We start from the raw sequence: 18,704 nt of genomic DNA on the forward strand, positions 1-18,704 counted from the left end.
ACAATTTCAAATCGTTGGATATGGCATGATGACTGACATGAGAACATGACTCGTGCATTAAACTAATTTCAACCAACGTCTCAATAAATAAACAACGATGTTGGTATTTTGAAAACGAAATGTTATATATATTTGCATTATTGTGCATTACGAAATGTGAACATTTAATACATTATTAAATACATTTTTTAACATGATGTCATCACCTTCAGAGCTAGATTCAGTTTCACAGCACATAAACTTTGCAGATTCCACCCTTACATCATTTCTGACCCTCTTAGACTTAGCTCCATATTCTATGTTATATTATATCTATCTGAAGAGAGAGAGAACAATGCTTCAAAATTTGAAGCGGTCCTGTTTCGCGGGGGGATTTGAAAACTCCAAAATACTTATATACTCTATTGGAAATTTGAACCAATAATATTTGTGCGTGCATGCCTACCATATAATTCCATATTAACTAGCATATATTTTTCTCACATTTTCAGTTTTTATATTATTTTTTTGTTCTTTCTATTAAGAGTTAAGACTTTGAGACTTGCATTCTAAAACGATGGAAAACGTACACGAGTGAGGCCAAAACAGAAAAAGGGTATCTAGAGAAAATTTGACACCTCTACTTGGAAGAGGTATATGCTATAACACTTTCAACGTGATAAGGGAGGGAAAGATAGATATAGGAAGAGGAGCATCTATTATGGCTGTATAACACTTAAATTAAAGGCTGGGTAGGGTCCTAATGGGGCAAACGATCCTAGAAAATAAGACATATTGATGCATGACATTTACATATACACAAAGATATAGATAGAGAATATATATGTCTCATAGTACTGTCGGGGTATATATAAAAGGTTACACTTTGAATTTTCCAGCTTTTAAAACAACCATGATTGAGTATGGGAAATAAAAGGAAATAATGGCGGAGGCCCCATTCCTTCTTCATCCAAAATTATCCAAAAAATTACGAGAGACAGAGGGGTGGGACATACATACACATACATATGTAGACTCACTAATTTACCTTATAACATGTGGGCCTAGTAGACATTGGCCTTGTTTGTTCCCTGGAGAGATGAAAAGCAAAGCCCAAATTGAGATCTGGTAGAGACAAGGTAAACTTCTATATCTAAAAATGGACCAAACAAAAAATTTACCTAAACCCCACGGCATCTAGATGAATGACACAATTTAGAGATCGATTTTTAATTGAGATATCAACAGTGGTTGCTTCCAATAGAAGTTAATGATTTGAATCTTCAATGGATCATAAGTGAATTAGTAAGTAAAATGTTATTTAAATAAAATGAAAATGTGTTATTTAAATAAATAAAAATAAAAAATAACGAAAATTTTCTCAGCTTGTTTATGTAGATTGAAAGATATAAATAAAATATATGGAAATATTCTAATACAATCTAAAAAAATTAAAATTTATAATCTATTTTTTTTCTAACATTATTTTAGTTTTGTATCTTATAAATTTTTAATTATCTTTTAAGAAACAAAAAAAAAATAGATCTCTTTTTTCTCGCTCTCCCCCTCCCCCTCCCCCTCCGTTTCATGCCAATCTGGGGAACTGATTTTTCTTGTAGTTCTAAAAAAACACTTTTTTTATTTCTCTTTTCAAACAAATAGTATAAATTTAATATTTATATCCTTTTTCTCTTTTTTTAGTCTCTTTTCTTAAAATTATTCATGCTTTTAGTTTTTATTAAAAAAAATATCTTTTTCTTTTATCTCTGATGATTTTTTTTGTTAGTCACTTTAGTTCTTTGGCAAGTTAATGATAATTGCCAAAAATACTTGAGATATTATGGATTTAGGTAATTATCTTATCTTTTTTTTATTTAGGACTTTGTTTAGGTTTTTTTATGTAAATTATTAATTTGTAGTTTGTTTCTTTTAACCTATTATTTTTCTAGATCGTATAAGCTTATTGATGGATTATTTTATAGGATATTGAATTAGATTGAATTGCATTTTTTGGAGCAAGGTTTAGTGAAAATTTGAAGTGAAAATTATTGCTCAAATGTGCTTAAATTGGGATTGGAGGATTCAAATTGAAGTTCCTTTTTGGAGAAGATGAAAAAAAAAAGGTGTAAAGGAAAATCGACTTCAAGCAAATATTTTTTGCTAAAGCTGAATTTAGACATAGGTGTAAAACTACATAGTTGTAGTATCTATTTAAGTCTGAAATTTTTGGCTTGAACAAACACTCACTTAAGTGCATATTTTTGGGATTGTATAAATAAATTGTCTCATTCATTTTGACAGGAACACTTCTTCATTTTGTAAAAACACCTCCTTTACTAAAGTTTTTCTTCTCCAACTCTCTTCTTTCATTGATCTTTCATCTAGTCTTGCTTTTGAATGCTATTCATGAAGATGGGTAGCTAAGTCCTCCATTATTGGGGTTAGATTGTATCTAAACCTTATGCTTTTATGTATTTCTTTTGAAATATTTTATATATTCATCTTGTTCTTCAATGTTGACTTTTTACTTCTATGTCTCATGCTTGTTATGGATTGATCGGTCATAACTTGATTCTTGGATGAGATTGCTATTGGAAAATATTTTATTTATCTTGAATTGTGATAAAATACCCATTGAATCTCGGAGTTAGGAATAGGATGAGGGTTAATAGTTATCTTTGAGTCATTGAGCTTAGAAAAGAAAACTTCTTTGTTAAATGTGCAAGGGTTTAGCATTTAATGCAAAAACTTAGATCTTCTCATTTGAGGAATTTAGAATTAGAATACCATTTTTTATCTTATAACTGATATTAACATTGAATTAAAAGTTGAGTATCACGTTTTAGTATAAAGAGAGTTTGATTTAGTGAAATCTAATCCCAACAATTTTTGTCATTTGAATTTTATATCGTTTTATCATGTGTTTATAAAAAAAATCTCAAAAATATTATAACTTAAAACTTATTTTACTTAATCTTTATTGTTGAATGTTATATTCAAATCATCATTGTTTATTTATTAGTTTAGATGGTTAAAACTTATAATATTTGTTAAAGTATTACACAAGTTATTGTGGGAAAGATAACTCTTATTTATGGAATACTTTTAGACGATTTAGTATGCTTGCCTATGAATCAACCGTTAACAATGTGCTAAGCGACCACTCCCACACGACTAACCATCTTTCACGTCACTTTTTTCGTCAAATCAACATTTAAGTTTTTTTTAATCTCTATAAATATAAATATAAACACCTTTAGTCGCTATAAATATGGATTCATTACTTTTACTTCATGTAATTTAGCCATGTTTGGAAACTAACAACTCGTGTTTTGCATACGTTGTCATTCTCTCTACCAAAGTTTGGACCTGAACCAAAAAGCTCTGCAATGCAACTCATCTCAAGCCATTTTAAATCACAGGGATCAGAACTAATACAGATCACTAACGCTAAATAGCTTCAAAATTTTCAGTTATGAAGCTTTACACACCCCAAAGCTACACAGAATTAATGAACATTACTACGATTAAGTAAACGAAAAATATACAGATTTTGAATGATAAATGTTGAAAAGACTCCAATCCATGTGCCTGTCTTCTCAATTTATATACGGGATATACATTTGCTCTTTTGCAATATTGTTCTTATTTATCTGAATAATTCAAACCAGCCCAGATTATAATAAAGAATTATATTGAGAAGGATAGAGATTTATTAGATTTCACACTAAGGAAAGGATATTTTGCGAGACAACATTGAGATTTGTCATCTTGCAAAATGATTAGTAGATTAAATATGTACATATAATCAGCACTGCTGCTTCGGAAGTCCAATAAATAGTTCTGTATCCACATCTAAACTCTGGCTACTTGAACAGTGGGGTTCTGCTTCTGCTTGTGTGTGTCTAGGCCATTGCTGCTGGGATGACCTTTCCGCCCTCTGATACTGCCATCAACAAGAAAAGCTGAGAAAAGTTAGTTTCCCTTTCCACAAGTACAGATTCCACCTTCCCATTTTAGACAAAGTGATAAGCAGTTACGTAATGTAACCATTATTTGTAGGAGGATCATACTAGCTACTATATTATTTTTTTTATCAAACCATGCAAGAGAAGGTGTACATGGATTGAAGGAAGAGAATACCACAAAATCCTTTAAAAAAGGGGGGGAATAATTGAAGCAAATCGTGTGTACAAGATGATAATGAGAATAAGAGAAACTTGTTTCTTTTTTAAGAAGTCGGGTTATTAAAAAAAAAGTAATGTCTTACAGGAAAAATAGGACAAGTTTAGTTTATTCTCTCTTATGAGATGTTTGTAAGTATATAAGTATGTTTTTATGACATGTTACCAATATAAATAACAATACTTACAATTAGTCTGGTTTGTTAAAATGATCTGTCAGTCAGTAATTATAACGTTTCCGACGAATTTAGATCCGTCGGTTATTTTCCGTTGGAAATTGACGTTTTTCTTATAGTGTTTGACATAATTCCAAAGATATAGATAAAGTAAACGACTAAATTATAAATGAAATAATCTCAATTAATTATACAAGGTCAGAATTAAATCTGAAAGATCAGGGGATGACAAGGAATTGTCACCAAATTTCTTTAAAACAAGTATCTTACCATCATTATAAGTCCCTATAATGGCCTGGTATTTAAGCAGTTACTAATCAAATTCATTTTTAAGGAAGTTTTCTCAACAAAAATATACTACGGTTAACTACTACAACTTTCAAATGGTAAGTCAAATTCCATGCCTCAGCTTACAATCACTTAACAAAACGCCATAACTTAAACAGTTATAAAAACTAAAATGGATCTGCTTATTTCATTTGTTTTTGGCATATAAAAGATCAGGGATAATAAACTATACGAGACAAAACCAGGGAAAGATCAGAATATCACCATTGCACTTAATTTAGCATTCTCTTTGAGCAAGTTACTCTCCTAAATTCAGTGGGAAAAATGTGTCAGGCGCAAAGGATTTCAATAACACTAGTAAGCATTTCCATGTAAATAGCACTGAAGATAAGCTTTTCACCCTAAAAAAAAAAGTACTGAAGATAAGCTAGGTTACCTGAGATCGTAGTCGATCAATCTGTTCCGTATATAGTTGAGTCTGAATAAACAAGATTAAAATCTCTCAATTTTGTCTCTTCCATTAATTTAATTAGAGGGATTTGAGCACTTAATGTTTGCTATCTCAACTCAGGTTGTTACTTACTTTTCTCTGCCTGACTCTTTGCAAACTTGTCCGCAGCTGCTCCTCAATTCCTTTGAGTTCATCAAAAGAACAAGAACTCACGCTTTGTCCCAGCAGCTTCCTAAAAGACACATATACTCAATTTCAAATAATGAAGCAAAAATTGTAGGTGTCAGTGCTGCTCATTTCTGACAACAACTCATGTAAAATCAGCTTTACATATAGCTCTAAGAGATGTTAAAAGAACATTCATGAAATAAAGCAACTAATGTGACAGCAGCACTATAATCTCAGCTACCTTTTAGAATGTTCAAGAAGCTCAATCTTCTTTGTCATGCTTACGGAGTCTAACTTCAGTTGCTGCATGTAAAAGATGACAAAAAATAAGCCAGTAATATATATATCAATTACTATCACAAAAACAATAAAAAATTCATATATATATATATATATATATATATATATATATATATATATCATAATTTGAAACATTATCAACACAAGGTTACGTATCAAGTATCTACGTATGACTGTCTGGTTTGTCACTAGCTACGTTCAAAAAGCTGTAAACCACGCACTAGCCATGCACTGGCAGTACATGGAATGCAATTAAGGTGGATGGTTGGAAAGCGTTCATGCTTTCGAGGAGAAACTAATTAAAGCTTTTTAAAGATCATTTGAAAAGGTAAATAAAAGGAGCTTTGATGCTGTTTCTACTAATAAGTTCCTCATAGCTCTTTCATCTCATGAAGAGACCGAGGATGCGGTATATATAGAGCTATATATGATGGGATTATGAGCCAAAGTATTAGATGAATTTAACCTCGCTTTCTATCAAAGGTGTTAGGACACTCTTAAGGAAGAGGTATGTGCATTGGTTTGTGAATTTTATTGCCGTGCTAAGCTTCTAAAGGGCATTTTTATCTTTGTTTATCGCATCTATGCCTACAAAGGATAATCCACAACAGTCTCTAAACTTACACCTATTTCTTTGATTGACATTATTAATAAAATTATATGGAGGCTTCTCGTCACTAGTTTCTTGGGTCTGTTATATTTCATCATGTCAAACAGCTTCGCCAAGCCGGCAAATTTTAGATGGTGTGATTTTGACCATTGAGTTTGTGGATTTAGTTCAAAGAAGGAAGAGACAATGTTTTATTTTTAAGGTTGATTTTGTGAGTTGGACTTTTTTTATAATACTTGTTTGGATATGTTAAATGCATACATTACTTCCCTCATCTTTATCAAGTATCTCTTTATAAGGATGTCTTAATGGTTGTAATGGGTGAGTGGATCAATAATACTTGGTGTTGGTTATGCACATAGATGAGAGGTCTATTTGTGTGGGAAAAAAGTAATAACTGTGAAATTTGAGTTAATTTGATAGTCAATTTTAGTTAAGAATGATTGTAATTTCTTTACTTTATCGTTGTTTTTAATAAAATAATAAAGAAATTAATATCTTTGTAATTTTTTATTAGTAGGAGTTAAAAGAAGAAGATTTCAAGTGCTTTGGAGAAAAATTGATCTAAAAACTTAAAGAAAAAACTTGGAAGAAAAAGTTGAAGTCTGTGAAGCTCTTGCTTAGCGCGCAAGACAGGTCCAGCGCATCTCCACACTTAGCACGAAGAAAATCCACGAAGAAGTCCAAAGGCGCGCTTAACGTGAAAGCCCGCACTAAGCGTGAGGTCGCGTCGAAATTAAACTATCTTAATACCAATCCCTACGCCACTACAAACTGAGACATCGAGACTCAGAGCATTAAATAGATAAAAACATTAAATATTGCATCATATCTTCTACATTTCTTATCTTTTACTTTAATCTCTTATCTCTTTAATTTTTATCTTATCTCCTAATCTTTTATTTTAAATTTTTTATCCTTTCTCTCTCTTACTTTCTTTAAATTTTACATTTAAATTTTTTATCTCTTACTTATAAATTGAGTTTGCATCAATCTAAGTACAAACAAAGTTCATGTATGGATTCGAATACTTTACTACTTGAGACAATTTGGTGTGTTGCCAATCAGTTCTATCTTTTAACTTTTTATTTTATTTTTTTAAAAAAAAAAAAAACTATTTTTCATTTTTTTTCTTCACTGTTATATTTTTTTTTACAAAGAAAGATATCTTTTTCTTGTGAGTCTATGCTTGTAGGATAAAACCTCAGAAAAACTTGATCCATGAAAAATATTTTAAAGATGGAAGATCTTTTAAAGAGGTGGACTTAGCATCTTAAAAGCACACAATCAAGGGTCAGTCACTCACCAACGATAAATTGTGATTTTTGTGGATTAGAGCATTTCAATAATAATTATCATCTCTACTCCATGGAAAATTCTTGGTGGGGACAAGAGTTACACCCTTACAATCAATATGAAGAAAAAAGACTTTCTAATCTAGAGAATGTGTTTATGCAATTCATGGAAACATCCCAAGCTAGCTTTGAAGTCAATCAAAACTCAATGCAGAATCAAAAAATTCAGGTTAGCAAGAGTTACTCCATGGAAAATTGTCAGTGGGAGAAAAAGTTACAACCCTATAATCAATATGAATAAGAAAGAAGTTCTAATCTTGACAATTTGTTGATGCAAATCAAGGAAACATATGAATCTACTCAACACACAATTAAAAATCTGGAAATTTAATTTGGTAAGCTAGCAAAATAAGTGGCTAAATTTGTGGTCACAAGGGAAGAAAACTTTGTAGAGATTGAAGCTCATGAGGAGAGTCTTGTAGAAGAGCATGATTCAAGAGAAAAAGATGAAGAAAAAAATATGAGAGAACATAACAATAATAAGAGAAGTGTTCACAAGTAGAAATTCAACAAGAAACTATTCTCCAAGTCAATACCTCTCCTCATCAACTGATTGTCAAGGAACAAAGGCATGAAAAACATGATAAACCTTTAAGTGTCATTCTTTCCTTGATCACTAGCACTTCTCTTGCAATGATATGAAAGGTGTTTCCAGGATACATGAGTTTCATGGAATCTCTAGCTAAGAGGCGAAAATGAAAGGAATATGTGTTCTATGTGACTTTCATGCCACCTTGAAGGCATTGGACTCGTTAAGTTAATAACGTTAAAGAAGCGGACAAGCAAAGATTTTAATTTGGGGGAACTGATAACTGCAAAATTTGAGTTAATTTGATAGTCAATCTTGGCTAAAAATGATTGTAATTTCTTTATTTTATTGTTGTTTTTAATGAAATAATAAAGAAATTAATATTTTTGTATTTTTTTATTAGCAAAAGTTAAAAGAAGAAGATTTCAAATGCTTTGGAGGGAAATTGATACAAAAACTTGAAGATTGAGATAGCTCGCTTAGCGCGTGATAACTGCTAAATAATTGTATTTTCATAGTAGAAAATTAGTCAAATATTAACCTGAAATTAATTATTTAGCAGTTATTTGTGATTAAAAGTTAGAAAATTAATTAAATTGAATTTTTGGTTGCAGGTATAAAAATTGGAGGTGTAACAAGCAAAAAGGACAGAAAAATTGAAGAAAAGAAGAAAATTTGAAGAAGGCCCAACCCAATACGTGCGCTCAGCGCGCGTCACAGGCTAAACGGGCCAGGAAGTACGCGCGCTAAGCGCGGGGTGTCGCGCTAAGCGCGCCTGCGAAGGCCCAAAGCCCACTTCAGCAGCTATAAATAGAAAGTCAGTCCAAGGGAAAAACACCACCACAAAACCCCTCTTCTAGGGGTTTCATTTACTCACTTTCTTTCACCCCCCCTTCTTATTGTAAAGCCCTCATGACTATGAGAGGCTAAACCCCCTAGCTAGGCCTGGCAGGCCTAAAAAGCCATTGATGTATGGAGCATTTCAAGAGTTATCAATAAAAAGAGGAATTCCCTCTAGGTTCTTCTATTTATTTACCGTTCTTTCTTTTTACATCCTGTATCTCGGAACTTACTTTCTGTTAGGGTTTAATCCACTCAGGAGAGAATAAAGCCTAATTAGGGGTAAGGAATGAATACTTGAATCTGTTTTGAGGGTTAGGCCACTCGGGAGAGGGTAACGCTTAAGAGAACACTAAAAGGAGGAAATTATCGGGTTATCTTTTAGAGGGTTTTTCTTCCAGTTTCTTTTATCTGCTTTTCTTTCTTGCTTATTTTGCATCTCGGACCTTGCTTTCTGTTAGTCTTTAGGCCACTCGGGAGAGGGTAAAGCCTAATTAGGGATAAGGAATGAATGCGTGAATCGGTTAGGGTTAGGCCACTCGGGAGAGGGTAACGCTTAATAGAAAAATTAAAGAAAGAAATCATTGGGTTAGCATGACTTAATGCCTCAATGCCCATGCTTTAGCAAACATCTAGAATGTAATCTTAAAGCATCTTAGTTATTGAGTCTTCGCAAAGGGCATTTGGAAGATAAGTAATTAATGTAGGCTTGCCATCGTGAGGCATCAGGGGCAAGTAGATGGATAGATGTGGGGCAAAATTAGTTCACTGGTATTGATAACAGCAAATCCAGAATCCATATATCTAGGCTAATTAGACTTGTCAGGTTTTAGCGATTTTAATATATAAATTTTATTCCCTATTTTTATTGTTGGTTTTTCTTAGAAGTAGTTATTCCTTATATGGATTCTGCATTTGTCTGTTGGGTTTTAGGAGTAAGTATTTAGGCTTAGTAGATTTAGATTTTATTTATTTGAATTTCGTAGAAGTAGTTATCTTTATCGCAATTTAAATATTTTATCTTCTAATTTTATCTTTTAATCTTATCTTTAAATCTTTTATCGTTTTGATCTTTTATCTTTTTCTTTTATCTTCTAATTTTATCTTCAAATATCTTATCTTTTCTTTACCTTATCTTCTATCTTTCTTTATCTTTTATTTTAAATTCTTATCTCTTGCTTTTAAATTGGATTTGCATTAATCTAAGTACAAACAAAGTCCCTCTAGATTCGACACTCGGACTTCCGAGAACTTTACTACTTGTGACAATTTGGTACACTTGCCAAAGAGCTAACAGCGCGCAAGACAGATCCAGTGCGTCTCCTCGCTTAGTGGCCAACTCACTCTTAGCACAAAGAAGACCCACAAAGAAGCTCAAAGACGCGCTTAGCACGAAAACCCGAGCTAAGCGCGAGGTCGCGTGGAAATAAAGCTACCTTAGACTTATAAAATGAGTAGGAAGCAAAGGAAAAATACACACCGAGATACCAATCCCTATACACCTATAAACCGAGACACCGAGACTCAGAGTTCTCTAATGAATAATCCTAAGCATAAGTATCTTAAATAGGGGGAACCCATTATCTATGTCCATTATCCCATTTTCTTCCTCTATCTATCATTCTTCTTTTATCCACATCAGTCCCTATAGTGTAAAAATCTCTCATGATAATGAGAGGTTAAAATCCTATTGTTGGGAGCCTAGCAGCCAAATGCCCTTATAATATAATTTTTTCTTTTTATCTATTTAATGCAATGCCAATTTTTATTATTTCCTTGTGCTTTATTGTTGTTGTGTGGCTTGATCATCCATGCATTAGTTTTAGGGGTTATATATTGGGAAATGATAATTTCTAAAGAACTGAGAAAAGACATCTAAACAATTCATTGCTAGGGATAAAGTGATTTTATTTTGTCTCTGCATACATCTCCATGCTTCATGAGATTTACTATTCTATATTTGCAAAGGGATTTGGGAGAGAGAATAGATAGATTAGGCTCTTCATCTTGAGGGATTAGGGTTGTCTTAGTAGATGTGGATGGAAGATGAGAAAACATTAAATAGAGAAAAATATTGATATTGCATCAAAATCAAAGGTGGTTAGGCATGCTAGGCCCTGATATATTTTAAATCCTAAATTCATTTTTTTATCATTATTTTTATCTTTTACTTTTCTTATATTATCTATTTTATCTTCTACATTTCTTATCTTTTACTTTAATCTTTTATCTCTTTAATTTTTATCTTATCTCCTAATCTTTTATTTTAAATTTCTTATTCTTCTTCTCTCTTATTTTCTTTAAATTTTACATTTAAATTTCTTATCTTTTGCTTGTAAATTGGGTTTGCATTAATCTAAGTACAAACAAAGTCCATATGAATTCAACACTTGGACTTTTAAATACTTTACTACTTAAGATAATTTTGTGCGTTTGTCAACGAGTTAACAAAAAGCTATTGGTAGATGCAGGAATGTCTTGAGCTTTATGTCGGATATCACTCGGTTTGGAAGGAGGATACATGTAGGAATTTTAATTTTGAATCATCCTATATATTCTTAAGCAGTCTCAACTGTTATTAAGGAACTCACTTTCTTCTCAATCTACCATTTTTTAAAAATTAGAAGCGTTTTGTTCCTCTCATAGTGCTTGCATTATCTTGAGGGTTATTTTAGATAGGTTATCACTACCTTTGTTTGAACTATCTGGTGAAAAACCAAACTTGGAATGCAATCTTTGCATGGCTTGATTTTACTGGAGTTTTGCCTAGTGATATCTCTGCTCGTGTCCATATTAGCTTTTAATCTATAAGGAAAAAGATGAGCTTTTTTTACCATCTTGTAATTTTTTTTTTCAAAATTATCACATGAAAATACTTTTTGAATTAATTTTTATTTAAGAATAAGTCATAAAAGTAATTACAATTTTGTAAACAAAAGTTATAAATTTTTATGACTTTTAATTGCAATGACACATATTTTAAAACTGATGTCATATAAAGTCATAATTATTTTTGCTACTTACACCTAAATGAGAACTAATTTAAAAAGTATTTTCATGTGATAATTTTGAAAAAAAAATTACACCAAATGATAAAAAAAAAACCGAAAAAAGATATGTTCTATTTGACATTTTATTTGGTATATTGTGATATGGTCTACTAAAATTATGAGTAACAATATTGTGTTTCAAGGTGTTTCTTTTCTTTTAACTTTTATATGGTACTCTAGAGTTGATAAAGGTTAGATTGTAGGCTTGGTTCAAGGTCAAGTTGAATTGGACAGCGCTAATTCGTTCTTAATTTCTTGATTGGCGTATTGACTCTATAACTTGTTTTTCTTTGTCCTTCATCCTTCTAATATGGCCTTATTTTGTACATGGGTTAGAGTAGCCGTACACTCTATTTCTCAATAATACTTTGCATGCCAAAAAAAAAAAAGACTAGAAAAAACATTAAACTGTCTAAATATATGTAAGGTTTTCCCTCATACTTCAATTTATACAATTTTCTTTGACAGATCTGGAAATAGATGCTCTCCATCAAAATGTGTTACCAATGTTTAATTATTTTTCTCAGTACTTGTTATCAAAGATACCTTTAAAAACTAAAAAGTATACTAGTAAGATATATGGAAGAACATATTCGAAAACGTGAAAACTGGTTTACGAATGAAGCGCAAGTCAGTTTTTGGATCATTATTTTCTTTTTACCATGATAATGAAACTTAAGACTTCATGCATTTATCTCAATCTTTGATTATTAAGCCGATCTTAGTGGGTCGGATCATTATGATTGGTACATATATACAAAACATTAGAGTTATATATGTACAATTATTAATAATCCCTTCCATAATTCTGACTGTTCTAAATGTGTAAGATGAGAGTAAAACCTGAATATAATCGTCTCCAAACTTACTGCCAGGAACATCTTTGGTATATTCTCGGTATCGTTCCAAAATCTTCGTCATGCTGAAATATTTAAAACAAATTCTTGTTAAAATTAAGAATTTTATACTCTCATTTAATTATGGATTGTTATATATGATATAAGATTATTAATTTTTTATAATAATTTCTTTAAAAATCATATTTAGAGTGAGTTTTAGTTGATACTGAAAATTTTTTACACTCGTGTATCAAAATTATACTCTAAAATTAATATAAAACTATGCAGATAAGTTTTAGCTCTTAAAAAACTCAGTCAACTGCCCATATATACTCGATACCTAAGCTGTTAAATTAAGTACTACTACAATAACTAGATATCTAATTAATTAGGCATGTGTTTATTTGTTTTCTGTTTTTATTTTAATTGATATACAAGTTTTTACCAAAAATTATAAAAATGTCTCACTGCTTTTACTTTAGTTCCTTTTTGAAAATTCCGAAGAAAAAATGTAAAAACAAAGTGACATTTTATTATAAGTCAACATATCAGCTGAAAACGAATATATATATATATATATGTATATATATATATATATATATATATAAGCATAACAAACACACCCATGGCTCTTGAACTTTGTTTTCACACTTTTATTGTGTTCACAGGCAGTCTATAAAAAACTTCTCTTGAAATTCTTAAGAAAAAAAATACTTAAAAGCTAAAATTATTTAGAAGTAAGACAAATATCATTGGCTCAGCAAAATTAGACTAAAGGATATATGTATTTTCCATGTATAGAAATGAAAAAAAAAAAAAAAACCTTTTTGTCGACGTCATGTAGTCTGTTATCTAAGTGACTAATATTAGAAAAACAACTATGAAATTTCAGAAGAACTTAAATCTCTACAAATAATCTCAAATAATTTAAGAAGGAAAAAGAAAGTACAACCCCTCACCCCACCCGTGAACCACTTGATTTGATCGGCCCAATTCTTCATAATAAAATTCATTCTTAAAATTATATTAGATGACGAAGGCAACAATTTAACCACGCGCATGCACACCTTGTCTACTCTACAATGTACTGAAAATTAATTAACTTTTTGAGACATTTCAAAAGGAAAAACAAAGATATACGTACCCACAATGATTAAGATGTGTGTCCATTAATTAAAACACGAGAAATTAATGTATGAATACAACCTTTTTTTTTTACAATAGCTACAAGAGGATCGAACTTAAATCCTCATGCAGCGTTATTCAATATATACATCGTAATGTAAAAAAAAAAAAAAAAAAGAAGAAGAAGAAGCAGAAAATGAAACAGATACTAAGAATTTGACCTGCTATAAGTTATAACTAATAAATAATCCTTATTTAAAGTCATCTAGCATATAGGATTGACCACATTATTGATCTTGAGTTGGCATTGCTATAGTCCAGTCCACAGGTGAAGATGGGTGAAATAGTACATACTAGTAAGTAGTAACTATATTATACCCTAGGATTGAAAAGTTTTCTGCTGCGTTTCAAAGCATTATATATTGTTGTTCTCGTTACTTCTTATAATCCTACGTGTTAAAAATCAAATTGATCAATGCTAATGGCCAACATAATATTCAACACAGGAACAAAACCTATAGATTTTCTCCTTTATAAAAAAAAACTATAACTTATTATTCAACCAAATTTTATTCGACACGAATATTATGTATAATTGTTATATATAGTCCTAAAACCAACCTGTCGTCATTTTCAAAAAAATGGGGTAAATAAGAAATGTGTACGGAATTCTTATTTTAAAAAAGAAAGAAATATGTATACGGAATGCACGAAATAGAACTGTTCGTAAATACTATAGGTAAAATCCCTTTTTCCAAGATGGAAATAAAAAAGATATATATTCTCCTTAACACTGCTTATTGGAAAAGGAAAACCACATACATAAACACATGCCTGCACACTCATGCACTTGAAAATGTCCACACCTTGTTCCACAAAAGCCAAAAACTTCCACGTCTCACGGTTCGAAAAAGTAAGAATGGGGTTTCTTCAAGTAGATGTGAATTTAAGTTGAATGAAGTTGCTTTAACATTTAAATTTGAAGTGATTTTAGTACAAGAGACCATGTCAATAAATCGTCCTAGAAGATACTGCATATGATCAAACTCTACATAGGTTCTAGTGATCCACATTAACTGTTTAAGGGATAGTTGAATCCTTCATCTGACGTCTTAATTAACTAAGCTTTGTGAGAATTGGACTTGATAGATTGGTTTTATATCTAGCTATAACGATAACTAATACTTGGAACAAACAACCAAAAATTGGAGTGTCAAGTTTTTGAACTTCAAATTCAACCAGGCACTCGATCACTCTCGTGTATTCTGGAAGAACATCACCAAAATAGACTTGTCATCACTTTTGAAAACATTGAAATGACTAATTGACTAGAATTCAAAAGGGTATCAAACTTACTAAGGGACTACCATTTTATTCAGCCAAGATTATTATCCAAATTTGAGTACAGGTACACTCAAAGTCTCAAACCCAGTAGGCCAGTACAATGAATGACTAGTCTTTACAAATTAAGCAGGAAATTTCCATCCAGTGGCGGATGCATGTATATTTCAGGGGTATATTTTGTTCTCCTAATTTTATATATTTAAACTCCTACTTCTTACTTTTCACTTCTTTCATGTATTTATTATTATTATTTAAATATTTTATTTTAAACTTTATTTTTTTTCAATTGGTTCTATAAGATATGATAACATAAGATAAACATATTTTCCTCTAGTAATCCATTATTTGTTGCCCTAATAGGATATGATAACATTATCACATCTCTTATCCTATTTTTCTTTATGCATCTCTTATCCTCTTTTGAATGCATATACAACTTAAGGTCTTAGATCCACAATTAGTGTCATCAATAAAACTTAGTACATATTTGATTTGCAGGTAAAAATGTTACAGGCATGCGTTCAATGTAAATTCAACAGATAAAAACAAACGTAAAAACAAGTATCCTGATCCGTTGGTAAAATTATTTTTACCTCAAACATAATTTTACAACCGCAAACCAAACATGTCATTAGTAGAAAATTTCACAAATGAAGCCACAGAATCTCGTTTATTTTTTTTCTGCAGATTGCAACAAACCTCAAAACGTAAGGTAGGGAAACAAATTTTACCAACAGAACCAGCAAAGCAACCCATCTACACTTTTTTCCCACATCAGAATCACAGGTACATACATATCCATGAGCAATCATAGACATTGCATATCTATTTGAGTATTTCTTAAGCAGAACAAGTATAGTGAAGGAAAACGTACTCAGAACTTGAGAACTCATAGAGCCTTCCGTTCTGTGAGAAGACTATCACAGCCACTTCTGCATCACAAAGAACGGATAACTCGTAAGCTTTCTTTAGAAGACCACTTCGACGCTTTGAAAACGCCACTTGACGGCTTGTTGTATCCTCAATCTTCTTCAGTTGAACCTTTCCCCTCACCATCTCCTATATGTACATATAATCAAGAAGACATAAACCCCCCCAAAAAAGGGGTTAAATTTCTGGTCAAGCCCTAGATAGAACAAGGTAAAGTAAGAAAAACAAATCAGAAAGAGTAAGGGACAGAATATTACCAAAAATTAGCAAGAAACGTCTTCAAGAAGAGTTTCCCTTTAATTTGTGTTCTTTCTAAAGCTAGCTGGAAAATGTAAGATTTTGAAACAACAGTTAAACCCCACAATCTATATATATATATATATATATATATATATATATATATATATATATATATATCGGAGTGAGTAGAAATAGTCAATAGAAGAACATGATTAAAAAGGATTTAGTAATTTATCAGAAATATATTATTGATCCGCCGGCTCCAAAGTGGATCTTACAGAGAAATATTCGGTTTAGATTATTTTAGACAAATTAAATTAATTAATGTGGTGGGTAATATTGACCTCCCAGAATGGTTACAAACTTAAAATTAAACCAGTTCATCTGAGCATAAAAAGTTAATTGAAGGAGCTCTTGGCTTTCAGCATAGGTCAAGGAACACAGACAAGAGAAAAACTCACCAACTATCTTCAAGTTGAAGTAATTAAAGAAGAGAAAGTGTAAGGAGTGGTAGAAAGAAGTGGCAAATATTACAGAAACCCTAGTCTTTGGATCCCCACTTCCAGCAAAGTGGCATTTATGGTAGCTATTATTCAGACCACAGAAAAGGGTATATTCCCTTATTCCATCCATTTTTGTCATCCTACCAGAGAATCGATACCCCAACAGTTGACGTGAAACTGAGATCAGAAAAAGAAATATGGAAAATGAATATCGTTTTGAGTGTTTCTTATCACCTAATTCAATTGTCTCGCAAAATAAAAGTAACTAATTAAGGCAAAAAAAAATCCCCCTTTGCCATTTGAATATATAAAAGATTAAAGTTCCGAAGAATAATAATTTAAATATAATGTAATTCACTTTAAAAGAATATTATATAATAGCAAAAAAATGTTAAACATTAAAAGCATCTTGGTCAATATGATTTTTTGTCTAATGAAAAAATAAATTATATATAATATCACTGTATGTTTATACTAATAATTTATACTAGTTGTTTGTAGTCAAAATTTACTATTTGGGAAAAAGTCTGAACTGTCACCATGGAAAACTGCAAGTTTCCAGATAGTGGAATTACGTGTTGTCAAAATAACTTGACAAAATGTTTGATTAACAATTTGCATATCAAACCGGTAAAAACAAAGGTGTAATAAAGAAGCAACTAAACGTACATAAACTAATCAATTGGAAATAAAGTCGATGACCAACAGAAAACTTTCACTAAGTAATACTAATAGATTGACCAAAATAAACAGATTTGGTACAAGAAAAGTTTTCTGTAAAAAAAAACACAAGAAAAGCATGAAACGTATATAGATACAAAATATAAATCTAACACGAAAGATTAAATTAATAAACGACATAGCAAGCAACATATATAAATAAACGGAAGATATAGAAGAAAATGAATAACAAAACTAGAACAGGCACGATGCAAGTGAATGAGTAAGAAACTTTGATTTACGATCTACACAAAACTTGAAGTCAAGAAGCCAAAGAAATCATAGAAAGAATCAAAACCTTCAAAGCATGAAATTTGAAAATAACCTGCGTTAAATTCTAAAAAGAAATTACAAAGGAAATTGAAGGGGATGGCAGAATTTGAATGGAATCTTGTTCTTTGTTCTTTTGTAGGATTGATTTTTTTTTTTTTACTCCTTATTTTCTATTTTGCTATATTTCTTAACAGGGTGAACTTAGACAGCTATAATCGACTTTTTCTTTTCAAAAATTTGAAAAAATTCATACGAGCATTATCAGAAAGTGTATATATAATATCTTAAAATTAATAAAATAACATAATTTAACTATATTGAAGAAAATTATATATTGCCCATTTAAACATTACTAATTGTGCACAAAATTGATTTTAGTTCATAATCTGACTGGATCTTCGTTTGACGTAAACCCCAATTTGGATTCTTTTCATTTGTTTGGGAATAAAACAATGACTGGTAACGGGAGATGATGTCGTTATCATTGCCCATGTTATGCCCTCGGTTTAAAGGAGTGAAAATAAAGCAATATCCCTTCCAGATTCTTTTTGGTTTTCCTTTCTTGGAATTTGTCTGCTCTTCTATTATCGGTGCCATTTTTATCAAATCTCCTGGTCCTGTGTTTCCCACACTATACTTAACTCCTTACTGCGGTACGTACAGTTCCTTCTTCCCACCCTTATATTTGTAAATTGTAGGGTTTGAGGTTGAGTAAAAATTGGGTTTTTATTTATATTTTGTGTTAGATATGATAGAACGGTGAATTTAAAAGAGAGTGAAGTTGGCAAAATAAGCCGACT

At 31.1% G+C, this 18,704-nt stretch overlaps 1 protein-coding gene across 3 annotated transcripts; it reads right to left on the minus strand.

Moving 5' to 3' along the window:
* Positions 1–3,478: 3,478 nt before the first annotated feature.
* Positions 3,479–17,121, minus strand: LOC114402570 (MADS-box protein AGL42-like). Of its 3 annotated transcripts, XM_028365194.1 has the most exons (9): positions 16,870–17,118; positions 16,426–16,490; positions 16,113–16,297; positions 12,774–12,852; positions 5,488–5,549; positions 5,211–5,310; positions 5,064–5,105; positions 4,892–4,933; positions 3,479–3,925 (listed from the first exon to the last, which is right to left on the minus strand). In XM_028365194.1, the coding sequence occupies exons 3-9, from the start codon at positions 16,292–16,294 to the stop codon at positions 3,788–3,790; spliced, it is 645 nt and encodes a 214-aa protein (XP_028220995.1). In that variant the 5' UTR covers positions 16,295–16,297; positions 16,426–16,490; positions 16,870–17,118; the 3' UTR covers positions 3,479–3,787. The 3 variants fall into 3 exon arrangements, with proteins under 3 accessions (XP_028220995.1, XP_028220996.1, XP_028220997.1); XM_028365195.1 differs by lacking the exon at positions 16,426–16,490 and having other exon boundaries at positions 16,113–16,364; positions 16,870–17,121; XM_028365196.1 differs by lacking the exon at positions 4,892–4,933 and having other exon boundaries at positions 3,488–3,925; positions 16,870–17,112.
* Between the last annotated feature and the right edge of the window lie 1,583 nt (positions 17,122–18,704).

The sequence above is a fragment of the Glycine soja genome, chromosome 20 (genome assembly GCF_004193775.1).
Source record: "Glycine soja cultivar W05 chromosome 20, ASM419377v2, whole genome shotgun sequence".
In the NCBI taxonomy this organism is placed as follows: domain Eukaryota; kingdom Viridiplantae; phylum Streptophyta; class Magnoliopsida; order Fabales; family Fabaceae; genus Glycine; species Glycine soja.